Source organism: Oncorhynchus masou, chromosome 18, assembly GCF_036934945.1.
Source record: "Oncorhynchus masou masou isolate Uvic2021 chromosome 18, UVic_Omas_1.1, whole genome shotgun sequence".
Taxonomy (NCBI): domain Eukaryota; kingdom Metazoa; phylum Chordata; class Actinopteri; order Salmoniformes; family Salmonidae; genus Oncorhynchus; species Oncorhynchus masou.
In genome coordinates this window covers 39,627,266-39,646,733 of record NC_088229.1, presented here as the reverse complement: position 1 = coordinate 39,646,733, position 19,468 = coordinate 39,627,266, and the positions used below count along the sequence as shown (strand labels likewise).

At 44.8% G+C, this 19,468-nt stretch overlaps 2 protein-coding genes across 4 annotated transcripts in view; both read right to left on the bottom strand.

The window, feature by feature from the left end:
* Nucleotides 1–2,121: 2,121 nt before the first annotated feature.
* On the bottom strand, nt 2,122–7,170 carry tmem115 (transmembrane protein 115). The gene is made up of 2 exons (XM_064923274.1): nt 5,307–7,170; nt 2,122–4,983 (listed from the first exon to the last, which is right to left on the bottom strand). The coding sequence occupies exons 1-2, from the start codon at nt 6,161–6,163 to the stop codon at nt 4,752–4,754; spliced, it is 1,089 nt and encodes a 362-aa protein (XP_064779346.1). The 5' UTR covers nt 6,164–7,170; the 3' UTR covers nt 2,122–4,751.
* Nucleotides 7,171–10,085: 2,915 nt separating this feature from the next.
* The window catches only part of LOC135504566 (helicase ARIP4-like), a 65,518-nt gene continuing 56,135 nt past the window's right edge, over nt 10,086–19,468 (bottom strand). For 2 of the 3 annotated variants that reach the window (XM_064923271.1, XM_064923273.1), the window contains 3 exons: nt 15,793–15,989; nt 15,165–15,568; nt 10,086–15,051 (listed from right to left, as the gene is read on the bottom strand). In XM_064923271.1, coding sequence (XP_064779343.1) covers nt 14,126–15,051; nt 15,165–15,568; nt 15,793–15,989 — 1,527 coding nt within the window. In that variant the 3' untranslated portion in view covers nt 10,086–14,125. The remainder of the gene's footprint in view (nt 15,052–15,164; nt 15,569–15,792; nt 15,990–19,468) is intronic. The other variant, XM_064923272.1, reaches the window with a different exon arrangement.

Genomic DNA, 19,468 nt, shown 5'->3' with positions numbered 1-19,468 from the left:
TCACTCTTTATTAAATTTATTGCCCAGCACCAGAGACCCAGTTAACTTTGAGACTCTGTTGAGTAATTCCAATAACATATATTTGTATTTTATTAAGTGTATTTCTTTAAATATAGCCTAAGCAATAGCTTTCAACATACCAGTATTGGTGTAAACTTTCAAAATAAATGCTGGTGTAAATAATACAATGTTAAGAATAAAGTAGAATAAAGTTCAAAGGTGGTTGCAATGCTGTGAAAACAATATGTACTGCAAAAAAAAAATAAATAAATATTCCCAAAGTTTAACATGTCTTTTGCAAGGGCGACTCTTATTTTGAAAAAAATGTATCTGCCAACATAATATCCTGCTGCCAGGAGAACGATAATCAAGGAGTGGACCGGTTATGCTTCCTTCCTTCGTTTAACAAATTCAACTACCCTTATCACGGTTGTTAGTGTTAGTCACACATATCAGAAGTCAAGCTAGATATATTCTTAACGTTACTATTAGGCCTTTTAAAGTAAGTCAAAGTCACCTAAATAAGGCTAGGAGTAATCAACGGAAAAGCTTGTCACTTCAAAGCGCATGTCATGACATACAGCGCATTGGGAAAGTTCAGACCCCTAGACTTTTTCCACATTTTGTTACATTACAGCCTCATTAAAAAATGTATTAAATTGCACCCCCCTCCCCTCCCCCCAAAAGAAAATTTACATGCAATTCAGACCCTTTACTCTACTTTGTTGAAGCACCTTTGGCAGCCATTACAGACTCAAGTCTTCCTGGGTATGAAAAGCTACAAGCTTGGCACTCCTGTATTTGGGGAGTTTCTACCATTTTTCTCTGCAGATTCTCTCAAGCTCTGTCAGGATGGATGTGGAGTGTCACTGCACAGCTATTTTCAGGTCTCTCCAGAGATGTTCCATTGGGTTCAAGTTCGGTCTCTGGCTGGGCAACTCAAGGACATTCAGAGACTTGTCCCGAAGCCACTCCTGCGTTGTCTAGGCTGTGTGCGTAGGGCCGTTGTCCTGTTGGAAAGTGAACCTTCGCCGCAGTCTGAGGTCCTGGGCGCTCCGGAGCAAGTTCACATCAAGGATCTCTCTGTACTTTGCTCTGTTCATCTTTCTCTCAATCCTGAATAGTCTCCCAGTCCCTGCTGCTGAATAAATCCCCACAGCATGATGCTGCTACCACCATGCTTCACCATAGGGATGGTGCCAGGTTCCCTTCAGATGTGATGCTTGGCATTCAGGCCAAATAATTCAATCTTGGTTTCATCAGACCAGAGAATCTGGTTTCCCATGGTCTGAGAGTCCTTTAGGTGTCTTTTGGCAAACTCCAAGCGGGCTGTCATGTGCCTTTAACTGATGAGTGGCTTCCGCCTGGTCACTCTACCATAAAGGCCTGATTGGTGGAGTGTTGTAGAGATGGTTGTCTTTCTGGAAGGTTCTTGAACTCTGGAGCGGTCAGTGACCATCGGGTTCTTGGTCACCTCCCTGACCAAGGCCCTTCTCTCCCTATTGCTCAGTTTGGCCAGGCAGCCAGCTCTAGGAAGAGTCTTGGTGGTTCCAAACTTCTTCCATTTAAGAATGAGGGAGGCCACTGTGTTCTTGGGGACCTTCAATGCTGCAGAAATGTTTAGGTACCCTTCCCCAGATCTGTACCTCGATACAATCCTGTCTTGGAGCTCTACGGACAAATCCTTTGACCTCGTGGCTTGGTTTTTGCTCTGACATGCACTGTCAGCTGTGGGACTTTATATAGACAGGTCCAATGAATTGAATTGACCACAGGCGGACTCCAATCAAGTTGTAGAAACGTCTCAAAGATGATCAATGGAAACAGGATGCACCTGAGCTCAATTTTGAGTCTCATAGCAGAGGGTCTGAATCCTTATGTAAATAAGGTATTTCCGTTTTTTTAATGCGCAAACAGTTCTGAAAAACAAATTTCACTTTGTCATTATGGGGTATTGTGTGTAGATTGGTGAGGGCAGCTGTTTCTGTTGTCAGAAGAGTATCAGCGACTGTGTTAACTGCTCCATCTAGTGGCACATTTGCGGGGCAAGCAAGCAGCACCCTAAATAAATATCCTATACTACTACCTACCTACCCAGTGTTGCAAAAAGACGATTCACTGTTACATTTCATACAATCGTATTTTATTTCATATAGAGACAGAGAAATATCTGAAACTAAATAGGAGTCTGCGCAACGGTCACAGTACAAAGAGAAACAACATCGTTAGTGGAAACCTGTCTGGTGCATGGAAAATCTGTGAAAACCAAGCTTCGAGACACCTTCCCCAACAAATTAAACAGAACTGCATCAGAACCAATCCTTGGGCCACCTTCACCAACAAATTAAACAGAACTGCATCAGAACCAATCCTTGGGCCACCTTCACCAACAAATTAAACAGAACTGCATCAGAACCAATCCTTGGGCCACCTTCACCAACAAATTAAACAGAACTGCATCCGCATTGGCATCCTTCACCACACCTTAACATTTCAAACCTCGTAAATAAGTTATTTGATTTAAAGACTCAAGAGTGCAGATCTTATCTTAACCAACATTCAGAGACGTTACACAGATAGTGGGAAAAAATGAGAAACTAGAAAGAAACAAAGAGCAAGAGATTTCGACAAGATGTTCCCTGGGGAGAAGAGAGCCTGCATCAGTGGCTGTATTGTTCCGTCATTGTCAAAAGCTGCTGAACTTTGTCAGGCCAAAACCATTCAGAAATGACAGGAAACCACTGTGTACAACATCTAGTCTTCTAGCTCTCCCTGTTACACTCATTCAGGTAAAAAGAAACAAAATAAAACTGGCTGGCCAGAAAAACTAAAGATTCTGACAGAACACAAATCAACAGTATGACCAAAAAGGAAGATAGACCCACCCACCTTCAACCTATTATGGCCATGGTTCCCCTTCGAGTAATCCAACTCCAGAGCAAAAATAAACAATAAACAACCACATCATCATCATCCACAGAGCAACTTGTCCAATTATCAGGTGCCCCATAAATGTTGGAAACATTTGAAAACAGGAGATCTAGCAGTGGTAAAGTAGCTGGGGGTAAATCAAGACCTACAGTTGTTGCCAAATATATTGACACCCTTCTAAAATAAGTTGAAATAGTAAAGTTTGGTCTCCACACATTGTTATTGGATTTTCCACATTGCAGAACCAGTTTTATTTTTGCAAACTTCAGTTGACAATTTTAATTTAGAAAATAAATACAAATGACATGAACAAAATCATTGGCACCCGGGAGCTAGTACTCAGTCAAGAAATTCCAACAAATGCTTCCTGTAGCCATCAATAAGTTTTCTGTACCTTTTCTTCTGGCAATTTGGCCCACTCTTCAGCAACAAACTGCTCTTATTCTTCAATGTTTGAGAAGTGTCCTGTCTCGCCATAGATGGATCGTCACAGATGTGATTCAGATCTGGACCCTTCACTGACTATTAGAACAGTCCAGGGTTCTTTTTATGCGTGTTTTTGGTTGTTGTCCTACTGGAAGATCCACAACCTTTGACAAAGACACCTGGTTGAACATTGCACTCCAAAGCACCTTGATAATCTGCAATTCTTTGAATGCCTAATTTGGTTGTTAGTAAACATAGGAAGACCCCACTGCTGGAGACAAAAAAAAGCCTGTTTGAACTTCTCAAAAACCCACCTAAACAAGCCTAAATCCCAGGGAAAAGGTTCTGTGGACCAATGAATCAAAATCGGAACTCTTTGGCAATACAGATCTGGGTTGACTGACAAATTATTTATTATTTCAATGAAATAACACCCTCCCTACAATCAAAGATGGGGGAGGTTTGGTAATGCTGTGGGTTTGCTTGAAATTAGCAGATTATCAGGTGCTTTGGAGTCCAGTGTTCAACCCAGTGTCCAAAAAATGTGTCTCCACTGAAGGCTGTGGGTCTTCCAGCAGGACAACATCAAGCTCAAGATCAAGATCAAGCTCATTGATGGAGCGTTTATCTGCAGTTATCTTGGCCAAAGGTTGCCAATTATTTTGTCCATGTCATTGGTCTTTACTTTCTAAATTAAAATGATAAGCTAAATTGGTTCTGCAATGTCGAAAATCCAGTATGTGGTTACTGTTTGTTTGTTTTTCCATTTCAATTTATTTTAGAAGTAATAGGGAATTAGTTAAGAAAAGTGCAAGTGTGTCAATATATATTTGGCCGTAACTGTCTTTCAGTCTTTCAGTGATGGAGAAGAGAGAATAGATGTAAAAGACATTGAAGACTAAACACCAATCAGCACAAAAGGATGAGCTAGAAAACCTTTGAGAATATGCATCCGTCTGCTGAAAGCTTGCTCTGGGACAATAGCAACACACAGCAACAGATGGAGAGTTTGCCAAGAGTCTCAGACACAAGGTCTGGGAGTCAGACGAGAGCAGCAGGTGTGGAGCAGGTGTCTCGGGTCAAAAGAGCTGTAATTAAAAAAACATTTTGTACAACCATTCAATAGTTTATTCAGGAGAGACGTGACAAACTCGGGAGAGTCCAATGTGTTTGTACATTGCATTCATGTTTCAATGGACATATGCGGGTGGGGCCAGGAGAGCAATCTGTGTACAACTTCGGCGAGTCAGAGCGAAAAACTGATAAGCCTGACAATGTGTCAAAAACTGCTAGAGCTAGTGTGTGTGTGTGTGTGTGGGGGGGGGTGGGTGTAGTCACTGTAGTGTGTGTGCTACTCAAAACTTAGTATAGCTGAGTGTGTATCAGTGTGTCTGTTATGAGCTGGAGGGAGCGTCCTCAAAGCTGATGATGCTGGACTCCTGTCCCGTGGTGTTCTGGGAACCATTAGACCCCCCTAATGGCGAGGTTCTCTCATGTCCAGAGAGCAGCGGGGTGTCGGCCCGAACCTCGTCCTCATCGTCGTCCTCTTCATCGTCCATGCTCGGCCAGGCTGACTGGTCCTCCACTTTCTTCAGTCGCTCGTTCAGGGCCTTCAGCGCCAACTGCCTGTAAGACGATCAGACAGAGTCCATTTTAAAATAAACCGTGTCTGCCCATTACCAAGCAAAGCCGAGCAAATGTTTGCCATACATCATGGCACAGCAGGTGTCTCTGAGTCCCTTTCAAACAGCCACTGATCCTCTCCAGGTGCAGAGCGAGGTGATATCTAGGCCTAACTGTCGTCTATGTAACCGAGGACACATTGTGTATGCGTGACAGCTTGCAAGTGTGTCAGCCACATAATGAAGGTAAACAAATATTGGGCTGTGTGCTGTAATGGATCCCTGTGTGAGTGTGTGTGTGTTTATTTGGGCCTCTACAGCACTCACCTCCTCCTCTCTGTGTCCTGGGGATCCACCCCCGGCAGACTGATGGTGATGGAGGAAGGTGCCCCGACGTCATAGCGTTTCACCATCTTCCTGCACACCTTGATCTTCACCAGGGCTGCGTGCACCAGGCCAGCCAGCAGCCCCACCACTGGCTGCACCACTTCAGGGAAGAAGGAGGCAAAGGCAAAGTGGTCTGACATGTCCCCACGGCCCCGGCTGTGCCTCTGGTAGAAGCGCAGGTAGACCCAGCCTGCCAGGGCGCCAAAGCTGTAGGCTGCCAGTGGTGCGGCATTCTCCAGCAGGCCAGAGAGGCGTAGCAGGGCCAGGCAGAGGAGGACCAACGCCGGGGACGCTTTGAGCCTCACCTGTGGAACCCGCAGCACAGTTGTGTCCCCCATGGTCTGCTTGAGGGCCACCAACACCCCCCCGAGGAAAGCTGGTGCCCCATGGACTCGCACAGCAAACAAGTAGTCCAGGTCAAAGGTGGCGACATACGTGAGCAAGTAGCAGAGGCCCGCCAGGAGGCCTGCAGAGATGTTGACCACGGCAAAAAAGATTAGCAGCTCCAAGGCGCCCCACAGAGGCTCCAACAGCCTGCCACAGGCCATGACAGTCCCAACATTGGCCACCAATCCCCACACATGCTGCTCTACCACAGCATGGGTCACCAGGGTCCAGATCCAGAAGTTAGGGGGGAAGAGGTAGCCAGGCGTCACACCCAGGGCGTATGGAGTGTCAACTGCCCACGAGAGCAGATACAGAAGTAGCACTATGGCACTTATGGACTTCACCACAACGCTAGTGTTGGTTAATGCACCCAAGAAGTGCTGTCGTGCAACTGGCAGATAGCGATTCATTGTGTCGTTTGAAAGTATCGCGCAAGGGCCGATCAGTAAGTTTGTATGACCTGCAGCTGCTCACGTGTTGGCCGTTAATCAGCAGTGCCAAGAAAAACAAACGTAATCTGCTGATACAGACAACATCCACTCTCGACAGTGATGCTTCATATGGGAAAGAATCTGACTGATCAATGCAAATGGGTGGTTTAAATGAACCTTTAATGGTATTGCTGTTCAAAAACACTTGATGGGGAAACTTTGCTACCTCGCTATAACCCGTTATAGTTGCCGAACTGAACTTACTGGTGTGATTAGATATTAAGAATAGGTAACTGGGCTAATTTACTAAGCTAACATATGTAGCAACCTGTGAATTACTCTCAATTGACACCAAACGGTGTCATACTCAAAGCTTACACACATCACAAATATTAAATAGTTACTGTACTTTAGAAATCATACCAAGAACTTCAACCAGCTAGCTAGCTGGCTAAGTTAATACTTTAGCATTAGCTGGCTGGCTAGCAAGCGCTGGAATAAGTAGCTAATAAGCTAAGTTAGTTAGCTTATTGCTAAATTGCTATTAAATGGCTAGGAAAAGAAGTCTGACAAGTTTGTTACGATGCCTTATATCCACCATTCGAATTCATAAGACGACCAGTCAACATTTGATTAAAGGGTTTGAGTAGTAGAACTCCAAAAACGACAACAATTAGCACCAGCGCCTCACTTGTTTTCCTCGGCCCAGGTTTCACCGCTAGCTAGCCACAGTAGCTCGAGTTTTTCCCTGTAACGTTAGTTAGCAGTAGCTACAGGCCTTCAAAACAATGTTGTCGAGGTGATCAAAAATCGGAGATTCACGCGAAATCCATGACGTCTTCACAATGTCAGAGAGCCTATTCGATTACGTCAACGTTATTCCGAAATAAAATCACAGATGACTGGCAATCCAGCACTTCACACACACTGACAAAAAAACGGAGTCTTGGGCTCACTGCCATCGTCACCAACACACAAAGCGTCAAGTCACGCCAGCGTGGTGCACTGGAGCACTATGGGAAACAGTTATTATGATTATTTTTTTACTTCTTCATTATGGAGGGCCGCAAATAAATATTATAGGTGCATGCCACCACCTACTGTATTGACTCTGCATCAGCCTACTATCATGTAGTATGAATTCATTACAATATGTGAAAAAATTGCCCTACCAACTAATCCTACACCCATTAAAACCTCACCACTATTCCACTACTTTGGCCCCATTTGATCCTGCACCAGGCAAGCAGCCTAAGAGGACGGGACACTATCGTTTAACACTATCGTTTAAATCACCTTGTAACTTCTACAGTAAAATCTCAGTACACCCAAGTACTTCTCTACAGCTGCCACCACAACATCTATCCTCTGTGATTTTCATTCCATTCCTGCGGTACAGTTGATCACCATGGCTATGAATGCCCCCAAAAACAAACCTACTAAAACACATGCTATTCCTACCACTCTACTGATTTCAGAGGGGTTGGGTTAAATGCGTAAGTCACATTTCAGTTGAATACATTCAGTTGGACAACTGACTAGGTATCCCCCTTTCCTTTTTTTTGGTCCAGGATCCCTCATCCTGGACCCATCTTCCTCTACTATTCTCTTCCCTGCCTCAGCATACTACACCTTCTGTACTACTCTGATGCTGGCAACCTCAACCTGCCTTTCTCTCCCTGGACACCTCTGATCTCCAGCACCAAGTGGGTACCCCTACAGTTAAACATACAACGTTTTCCAAAGATACTACACATTCCTATGTCTCAAGTCCTCCTGCACACTTCTCACATCTAGGATTCTCCCTCCTACACACTGCTGCCACATAAGCTTGACACCTAAAACACCATAATGGGTTTGGGACAAAAGATCTCACGGGATAACTGACAAATTCTAACTTGACTTTAGACTCTGCATCAAAACCCAATAGTACAGACAGTGTCTTCTCTGTTTCACCACGCTCTTCACCGGGTCTGCATCGCACCAAACATTGGGTGTCACAGACAACAGGAATCTTCAACTTCAGTTGACCCTGCTCAACACTTAACACCTCTCCAGTTATCAGTCCTTTCAACAGGGCCCTGCTCCGGAGAGGAAATCAAAACACAGGTATTGTCCTCAGGCGTGTGGTGCGGAGCGCAGCGCACGCTCCCTCAATGGCAGAAACGCAAAAAAACGACACGATTCCACTTCTAGTCATTTTCACGACCCAACATTCCCCAACCTCTTTTTTTCCCACCCAATCTGACACCATATATGGACCAGCCAGAAGGCAAGGATCCATTCCGTCCAAAAATCTCACTCCCACTGGGCAAATATCATATTTATCACCATCTGGATGAGGCTCAAACTCAGCGGTCTTGAACCGCACCTGCCGCCACAGTTAATTCATCCTCACTCTCATCATGTTCAATTTCCTTCTACAGCACTCGATATTTACTCTTAATGTGTTCCACTTTCTTCTTTTCCCCCCTGCCCGTCTTCTTGCCGACCTCTATGGGTTCCCCTGACTCCATCTCCATGTCTGACAACCATTCCGGTGTACCAGCCAACTTGTTCCACTCGCCAGATACCCGTTCACCCTCATTTCGCTCCACATGGTAGGGCAGCCTATAGATGGGTTCGCTGACAAACAGAAGTCTGTGAGATGCTGTGATTTTGGCTGGCCAGATAGTTACCAACAATGACAAGAAACGGCCCTGTGGGGAATCGGGACTCGTTGCAGCTCGTTTAATCTGGTTTTTGATACCATGTCTTGATTTGAGGTGTTTTGACTGACCTAATGTCAATGCTAGTATGCTTCAAATACAGTAGCTAGCTAACCAACAGCTGTAATGATGCGTTTGAGAGACTAGTGCTCATTGTGCAAATGTATGCATTTTCAATAAACATTGGAAGCAAAATATTGTTTAAATGTTGCCAACCCTGTTTGTTTTGCACCATAGTTTGTTGCTAAACAACCAACCCGTTTATGGGTCATGGATAGCTTTTTTACTTGGATTATGATCTAGGCTAGGCTGCTCTTCAGAGACTAGATTTATTTCAAATTCAGCACAATTTTGTGTCAGCCCCACCCCCACCACACAGCAGTCAAGGGATGCTCCAGTCTCGGTGCCTGCCTGTCAGTCTCCAGCTCTTTATGCATAGCCGGATTCCCAACATTTATTTGCTTTGAGTATTCTCTTGCAATCTGTTTTTTTTGTGATAAAATAATAAGGATTGGCCTGTGTGTTTACGTCATCCCTGGTCCATCTCTCCGCCCACCTGGAATACTTACCTCAAATATCATCATGATGTTATTTTTTTGCCAGAGATCTTATTACATTTGAGGGATTCTATATGGAATTCTATAGATTTTTCCTGGACTGGCTACAAATGGAGTGTTAGCTGTCTGAGTAGTGAGAAGCTAATCTGACTACTAAAACGTAAATGTATTCAAACTGACATGTTTGGAGATGGACAGCAGCACCCTGCATTCCACTGCTGGCCTGCCTTTGAAGCTAAGCAGCATTGGTTGTGGTCAGTCCCTGGATGGGAGACCAGATGCTACCGGAAGTGGTGTTGGGAGGCCCAGTTAGAGGCACTCTTTCCTCATGTTTTTAGACCAAACTCAATGCCCCAGGACAGTGATTGGGGACCTTGCTCAGTGTATGCAGTCTTTTGGATGGGACATTAAAACAGGTGTCCTGACTCTCTGTGGTCACGAAAGATCCCATGGCACTTATTGTAAGTGTAGGGGTGTAAAAACCTGGTGTCCTTGCTAAATTATAATCTGTCCCTCAAGGCCACATAATCATCCCCAGCTTCCATCTGGCTCATTCATCCCTCCTATTCCCCAGGTAACTTACCTGGTAAAATAAGGTTGAACATGCATTGATTAAAGAGACAGAAATGACTGGGATAAACTGCATACACATTCATTTTATTCAGTAATTAATTGCCATAAAAAATATTACACTAAAGAATTCACATTTCTCAGGTGTAAAAAAAAGACAAAGCCCTCTGCCAGCAGAACTCTATGAGAATCAAACATCACAGATAGAGAGAGAGAGCACAGCAAAATCTGATCTGATATCAAACCAAGATAAGGTGAATAGCTCACTGGCAGGAAATGCAGTGGATAATGGCTGGCTACCAAAAAAAAACATTTGAGGGACCTTTGACTGGCAAAGAACAAATGGTGCGTTTGCACGTTGTCCTCTGAAGACAGGCATACAAATGGACACGGCCGCAAACAAACCCAAACAATGTGTAAAGTAAGCAGAGTTATAATGCGCTTGTTCACTTACAGTGATAAAAACACGAGACAAAGGCTGTTTTATCGAGACTCAGATGAGACATGCTTGGATCTGGGATGCCTCAGTGGAACTTTTCTTATGGAGAACAAGAACCACAACACTGGACGCAATTGTACTGCTCGGATAGTGTTTCAAATGTCAAATGTCAGCATTTTGGAATGTTGATGCATCTCTCTGAATAACAGTTCTGCTTTTACAGAATCAAAAAGACAAACCACCGGTACTGCGAGGTTACATTGTGAGCGTGCGATGGCGGTGAGGGAGACAATTTGCATGACCCAAATCCCTGTGAACGTTCGACTTACGTAAAGGGTTGGTTTATGTAAAAGATCAAGGTGAAGCAACCCAAACAGAGTCTTCAATTCAAAAACACACAAATGTCCACGCATCTTGGTCATGTAAGAGGACCCATACGGGGGAGAGAAAACCACAGCAGTGTGACAGTCCCAGATCTCTGCCCGCATCTCCCATTCCCAAGCCGGTACAACTTTACATTATAGATCAGGCGGCAACACAGAGCTCACAACATCAAAGAGAGGTAAACACGTCAAGTGACATCTTGTCCACCGTGGCCAAGCTTCCTGGAAAAAGCAGACATCGTGGAATCCCTTTTTTTTATATATATATATACAATGTTACGACACGTAAAAGCTTGTTCCCAGATACAACTGGACAGAATCTGCTTGCATAGCTGATGATGAAAATCTAAGGCTTCTAAGTAATTTAAGATATACACTGGCGAAGTCGACGGACAGAACTTCCGTTTCATAGTCACAACATGTCAACATGATCAACTTGAAGGCTGGCAGACAGCTCATTTCACCCAAGCTGTTGTAAACACTAAAAGCACGCACCAGACAACAACTATAAATTCATTCTACGCACAAAACAGTAAACCTGTCTCCGTGTAAAGATAACAGTTTTGATCGAACGTGTTTGTTTCTACTTTAAAAAAAAAATGCATTGTCATCTAGGCTGACAGCTATTCTCAATTTTGCCCTCTTTATCTGATTTTAGGTCATGTCATCTGATGCATATGACTCTGGACAGGTCTCTAGACAATGCTCAGTCCCCTCCAAAAGTTAAGCGAAAGAGTTACTTATGTTCAGATAGTGCTTGAGGATCTGTGCGTAAGATAAGATGGAGTGTGATTAAACATTTGCGTTTTTATCAAAGTAAATGAACTTGAAATGCCATTCAAACATTATTTTATTTACAAAAGATCTTAAAGCCATCCATTGTTACATGTCCATTCACAAACTATGTACTGTACAGGCTTTGCTAACCATGCTAGCACATACTCATAGACTTCCTGTCATTGTGCCAACGCTAGTTAGCATTGGCGCGCAAAAACTACCTCTAACTTCCCGAAGTATCCCTTTTAACTAAATGGAATTTACTGGACAGTCAGTTGGTGGCTGACTGAATCGATTTATAAATAAATACTGAAATTCAAGTAGAAAGCTATGAAAAAGATTGAGTGGTACAACAACTGAAAACATTAAACTGAGGGAACTAGCTTTCATTTGCCATTAGGATATATAGATTCAAATGAACATCTGGATGATATGAACAAAAAACAAAAGCACTGGGTGACATTTTCTCTCTGCTAATGAGTGGTTTGACCGCCCGTGACTGGTTGGTCCTGAAACTCACACACTGAGTCAGATATCTAATAAATCACATTTCTCAAGTTATGGAACACAATAATTGCCGTGTTCCAGTAAATGAACATAAAAACAAAAAAATCCCCTTACAAACAAAAACAGAACAAAAAAAGTACAAACATTTAAAATAAGAATGAATAAATATGCACTGTCATAAATACATGAATTTGGTAAATTCAAACGTTGAAAAAAGAAAAGCACATTAAGTGTGGTATGAATGAAAAGAAGAACAAGTCTGATGATACGAGGGTATCGTAGTAAATGCAAGAATTGGAGTTTAAAGCTCTTGCTGAAGAGACTCAAGGCTAGGGACTTGGTGGAGGTGGGCTGGCCTTCCCTCTTCCCAAAGTGGGTTGGATTGAGACAGTAAGTCTATGTAAGTAATGAGAGGGGCAGTAACAGTCAGAAGTAACGAAAATTAAAAGTGCTGTTTATTAAACAGAACCAGGTCTCACACACTTACACCCCCCCCCCTTTACAATGAGCTCACAACAAAGTCAGTAATAACATTCTGTGACCAAATTTAAAAGACACCCTCTTCTTTAGGCCAATAGCAGTTGGTGACATTTGGTCGCGTCAGAGAATAATCCTCTCTGGAGAGTGCTTGAAGTTTTTTTTGGCACAGCTATTTTTGAATTTGCTCAAATTATTTTGGTTTGACAATGACCCCTTGAACCCTGGTTTGTTTTTCCAGTTGAAATCACATATGCCAGAGATGAGACAAAGGAGCAGAAAACAAGTGTTCAAGCTATCCACCAAGACAGAGCGAGCCATTATGAGACAAGTTCTCTACTCTAGAACACTTGGGTACCCAGTGCAGAAACAGACAGGGAAGGGGACACACACACACACAGAGGTGTCACAGGTCATATTTGCATCATTTAGAGAAGCTACAGTAAGACTATGGGTGAGATCCAGGTCCCTAGGACTGCCCGTCTCGCTGTTTCTCTACTCCCACTGGGTAACATTCAGAGACAGAGGCAAGGCATTTTCAATTCACCGTCCCTTTGGACAGTTGGCCCTTCGCAAGAGCACCGTTCTCACATCATCACCGGTAGACAAGGCAATCAAATCAGAAAAATGCCCAAGATGACATAAAATGTGGAAATCAGATCTTCCCAAAAGTGACGCCTGTCCCAAAGATCTGCATTAAAGGCGGAAATAAGCGTACATTCTTTGAGTTGAAGGTTCTTACTTTTTAGATTTTCACCCAACAAAGAGCCTAACGGTTTCTTTGACTTCAGTCTCGACTCGCCCATTTTCGGATTGTCATCCAATTTCTCAAAAAAGCTCAACACTTCTGTCCTGGCAGTTAATTCAAGAGCAAATCAAATTGATTTTGAAAACAGTTTTAGAGTAGGACTACCATATAAAATAATATTCAGTAGAAAATAATGACAATCAAGAACAATATCATCTAACAGATATTTTGTGCCATACCATAATTACTACCAACTATGTCTCTCAATTTGATTTATTAACTCTAGTCTACTGTCAGTTAGTTATTAACCTGGTCTATCATCAACTGTTGGAAAAATGCAAAAGGTTTTAGAAGACAACCAAGCGAATTAGTCAGTCTTCTGAACAAACAGTACACCCTGGTGGCGATTCAGGGTCACTGCAGGTTCAAACCCAGCTGTCGCTTCAGTGATTTGAATATGGACAGGACAGAACATTTTGGAAGCCCCAAGTCCGTTTCCTTTTCATCTACGTTCTCTCTGGTGCTCAGTTCTTCTATTTGCTTCTTTTTAAATGAGATATTCAGCATAAGGATTTGTTGCTTTGTCCAGTTTGTGTTATATTCCAATACAGACTCATTTTCTGAACTGCGTGCATGTTGCACTTGGGATGGGAAAAAGGGCTAGTGGGGGTGGATGGGACTTGATTGTCCCTTCCCTTCCTCTCCAGATCTAGCACCAACAATCCACTAACTGTCCCCTACAACCCACATGCCTCCTCCCTACGGTTGGAGGCTCTCATTGTCCAGTCACCTCAATGACATCATCATCATCGCTGTCTGAGCTACTACCAGCGTTCTCTGCCGAGCCGTGGGCGTCAGAGCAACCCAGCCCCGCCCCCATCAGGCCAGAGGAGGGGAAGTGGGAGAGGAAGCTGGAGCCAGCGGGGCCTGGGGTGGCGGCCGGGAGCCCCCCAGGGAGCAGCGAGCTAGGGTACATGCCCACGGACTGGCCGTAGGACATGGAGAAATCTGGGGGCAGCATGCCAGCCATACCAGCACCCAGCATGAAGGGAGCCAGGGAGGCCGAGTCAGAGGCAGCCGAGGAGGAGCTGGTAGTGGTGGAGGAGGAAGACCTGGAGGAGGAGCTAGTTAGGGTGCCGTCACCCAGGCCGAAGGGGTCAGAGGTCATGGGGAACATGAGACAGGGGTCACCCATCTGGCCGTGGGGCTGGAAGTAGGGCGAGCCAGCTCCCATGAAAAGGGGTTGCTCAATGGAACCCAGCATGGCCGGGTTGAGGCCCATGGGCGGGAGGCCGTAACCCCTGGTGAAGGGAAAGCCCCGGGGGGGCAATGGGGCCGAGGTGCGCTTGCCGGGGGCCAGCTGCTTGTTGTTGGCCCATTCGTCGGCAGACGGGGTGCAGGCTTTGCGCTTGGTGCCCTTCAGGTCCAGGGCGGCCGTGGAGTCTGTGTTGGGCTGGGCAGCGGTCTCTCCCCAGGGATTGGCATGGCTGGTCACACTGCTGCCATTGGTGCTCTCTGCCAGCGCCGTCTCCAAGGATCCTGCAGACAGAGCCTTGGAGGCCTGCTGCTGCTGGATCTTGTTTCCGGCTGCAGCTGTGTATCTCTGGAGCTCGCTCAGGATCTCGGGGCTGTCAGGGGAGAGCGGGCGAGTCACACAGCCGCTGGTGCCGTTCGCCGAGTCCTCCGATGCCTTCTGGGTGTCTGAGGGAGGGAAGACAGACTGGTCAGATACTGCTCTCTGGTCTAGATTAACAGATACCATCAGCACTCAAAAACAGATCCATATGGACCAAACGGGTAGAATTTATACTGACTAAGAGTTGAGTTGGGATTGCTACTTTTGGGTGCAACGGCTGAGTTCTCCTCCCCTGCCTTGAGCTTGCTTGCAGCGCGGATGGCAAAGATCCTCCCGTCACAGGTTCTGATGTAGGTCCCTTTAGTTCCTCTGATGACGTGGATGCTCTCTCCTGCACTGATCCTGGCCTTGACATCAGTTGAACTGTTGGTTCCTGGTATCACGATATCTGTGGTGGTGACGATCTTCTGGACGAAGACGCCTGCCTTCTGCAGGTAGTTGACGGGAAAGCCCGTGCTGGAGTCGGAGTCTGCCGTGGAGGCGGAGGCATGAGACGCCTGACGAGGCAACATGGGAATTGGAGTTGACTGAACGGGGCGGACGCTGGCCACGGGCTTCTCATCTTGGCGAGGGGGTGGGCGCCTGAAAGGGGGGGGGGGGGGTCAAGGGAGAGGAAAGATGAGAAGGTGGTGAATTGGCAGTCCAAATTGAGGGTGGAGGGTTAAAAGAACAGTTTAAAGGAATTAAAAACTTGGTATCACATTGACTAAGCAACTGTAGTATTGTACAGTATGTTACTGAGAAAATAGATTGTTCGGGTGAAAACAGGAACTAAGAGAATGTCTGTCTTTGGGGGACCATCTCACCAGTTGCGCTGGCTGAAGGCAGGGATGTTGGTGAGGCTCTGGTCGCTGGCGGGGTAGTAGTGGGCGTAAGAGGGCCGCGTGTAGGGCACCGATGCACGCTTCTCATCCTCGTAGCTCTTTTTGGCAGCCTTCTTCTCTGCTTTGGTGAGCTTCATCTCCCGCCGGTCCACCAGGAGAGAATCGTGGTGGAAGGGTTGCTAGAGAGACCGGCATGGAGAGTAGTTTGAGTAAAATGATAATTATATCCTGAGTGTACAAAACATTAGGAACACCTTCCTAATTGTGAGTTGCAACCCACTTTGCCCTCAGAACAGCCTCAATTTGTCGGGGCATGGACTCTACAAAGTGTTGAAAGCAATCCACAGGGATACTGGCTCCAATGCTTCCCACAGTTGTGTCAAGTTGGATGGATGTCCCTTGGGTGGTGGACCATTCTTGCGACACACAGGAAACTGTTGAGCGCAATTTTTTTTTTAGCAGTGTTGCAATTCTTGACACACTAAAACCAGTGCGTCTGGTACCTAATACCATACCCCGTTCGAAGGCACTTAAATATTTTGTCTTGCCCATTCGCCCTCGGAATGGCACGTACACACAATCCACGTCTCAATCGTCTCAAGGCTCAAAAATCCTGTTTTAACCGGTCTCCTCCCCTTCATCTACACCAGGGGTCGGCAACCTTTCGTGTGTGGAGTGCCAATTCACAATTGATCCTACCATTTCTAACGCCCTGCGTGCCAGTTATGATTGTCATACGGTGCATTACAACTAAGTGTCTATTGAATATCTAATTGCCCACAAAAACGGAAGAATTCCACAGCTCGCTAAACAGAGGCACTGTCCATTAGCACCACAGGCTTGATCTTAGAACACAGATTCTCTTGATACAGTGACACGGGGGTGGCCAAGCTCATCTTCAAAATCAGCTCTGCAAAATCTTTTGGTTCCCCACCATAGCGGGGGCACCGGCAGTTGTAATAGCGAATATGTTTTTAAGAAAAGCGACACCGTTCTCCTCAAAATGATCTGTTAAGGCTTTTGCTACATCTTCCCCTTTAGTAGTATCAGGCCCGAGACAAAGCAGCTCCTCGCGTACCTGCTCTGAATCACAGTATCTTGCAACAACTGCCAGACGTGGAATGTTATTCACATCCACTCTCATCAAGAGCCACATAGGTGCATTTGTTCTTGTTTTTAAAGCAACAGTTTGCTGCTCCTATACATTTTTCAACAGTCTCTGTAACGCGCCTTTCAACAGTTCTGACAGACGCAGGCATGTCTTTGATCTGTGAGATGATTGTGTCTTCGTGAGGCAATCCGTCAAACAACGCCTGCGAACTGCTGAGGAAAGCCTCCACGGCCCTGCATTCCTTCAGCCGTGTCCCCCTCACCCGTGACGTTTTTCTCATGTCTCGTTTCAAAATGACGTCGTACACTTGATGTCCGACAAACAACAGTTTTACAACACAGGGGCGCAAACAGACCTGTCCTTCAGTAAAAGTTATCCATATTCCTTAGTCCAAGAGGCAATAAATGAGCAGACATCTGATCTGCCTTATTTTTCTTTGCCGAGGACATTTTGCGCCCTGAACTTTTTTAAATAACAAAAGAAGGCTTGCTAGCTGATAGCCACGTGAAAACTAATCTCTCGTCTTCAGTGCTGACTTGGTTTTGAATTTGGCGGGAGAGGCGAGGCGGGTCATCTTGCACTGAACTAATAATATGAAACTCCTGCAAAATCATGAAAGCCCATTGGCTTCCCATCTTCTCCAGTTTATAAAAAAATGTAATTAGTGAGATAATAAACGTCAAGCCAAGGCTTAGCAAGCAACGTAGAATAAAACAATATATCCATTTATTTATTTTTATTTTTGGGGGTGGCCAAAGCAAATACCCTCACGTGCCAAGGCTGGCACGCGTGCCTTAGGTTGCCAACCCCTGATCTACAGTGATTGAATTGGATTTAAGAGGTGACATCAATAAGGGATCATAGTGTTAGACTGACTGACAGGTTGTCATGGAAAGAGCATGTTTTGTACGTTCATTATAAATGATACAGAGGTTATTTAACAGTTGGGCACCAAACCCATCCCATATGAAATAGTGAAATCTATTGTAGTTCTTACCTTGGTGACCAGGTGTGGGTAGAGTGTTTAATAGGGTATGGTGTTTATAGATATGTACAGCGCCATCAGAAAGTATTCAGGCCCTTTGACTTTTTCCACATTTTGCTAGGTTACAGCCTTATTCTAAAATGGATTCAATAGTTGTTTTTTATCTCGTCAATCTACACACAATACCCCATAATGACAGAGCAAAAACAGGTTTAGACTTTTTTGTTAATTTATATATATTTTTAAATATTACATTCACATAAGTTTTGAATACCTATGTAAATAAGGTAGTTCTGTTCATTTTTAATACATTTGCAAACATTTCTAAAAACCTGTTTTCACTTTGTCATTATGGGGTATGTGTGTATAGATTGCTGAGGATTTGTATTTATTTAATCCATTTTAGAATAAGGCTGGAATGTAACAAAATGGGGAAAAGGTCAAGGCGTCTGAATAGTTTCCAAAGGCACTGAACACACACACACACACACACACACACACACACACACCTAAAGTAACAGGGTTGACGATTTCATCTCAAATTAGCCATTCATCTCCTTGTGACAAGGGGAATAAAAGTTTGTCATGTGTAACAGGGAGGGGCAATTGAATGCAAGATTCACAAAAAAAGAGCAAATTGATTTTAAAAATGCTACATATCTACGGGTAACGTGGTTGCTGTGTAATGCTAGACCCATTCAGTTTCCACCACAAAACCCCATAAACCCCATATCTGTTACCATGGTGACTAAGTGAGGGTAGAGCTGGCATGCCTGTCTGATGTAGTGTGTGTACATAGATGATCTGTTACCTTGGTGACTAAGTGAGGGTAGAGCTGGCAGGCCTGTCTGATGTAGTGTGTGTACATAGATGATCTGTTACCTTGGTGACTAAGTGAGGGTAGAGGTGGCAGGCCTGTCTGATGTAGTGTGTGTACATAGATGATCTGTTACCTTGGTGACTAAGTGAGGGTAGAGGTGGCAGGCCTGTCTGATGTAGTGTGTGTACATAGATGATCTGTTACCATGGTGACTAAGTGAGGGTAGAGGTGGCAGGCCTGTCTGATGTAGTGTGTGTACATAGATGATCTGTTACCTTGGTGACTAAGAGAGGGTAGAGCTGGCAGGCCTGTCTGATGTAGTGTGTGTACATAGATGATCTGTTACCTTGGTGACTAAGTGAGGGTAGAGGTGGCAGGCCTGTCTGATGTAGTGTGTGTACATAGATGATCTGTTACCTTGGTGACTAAGTGAGGGTAGAGCTGGCAGGCCTGTCTGATGTAGTGTGTGTACATAGATAATCTGTTACCTTGGTGACTAAGTGAGGGTAGAGCTGGCAGGCCTGTCTGATGTAGTGTGTGTACATAGATGATATGTTACCTTGGTGACTAAGTGAGGGTAGAGCTGGCAGGCCTGTCTGATGTAGTGTGTGTACATAGATGATCTGTTACCTTGGTGACTAAGTGAGGGTAGAGCTGGCAGGCCTGTTTGATGTAGTGTGTGTACATAGATGATCTGTTACCTTGGTGACTAAGTGAGGGTAGAGCTGGCAGGCCTGTCTGA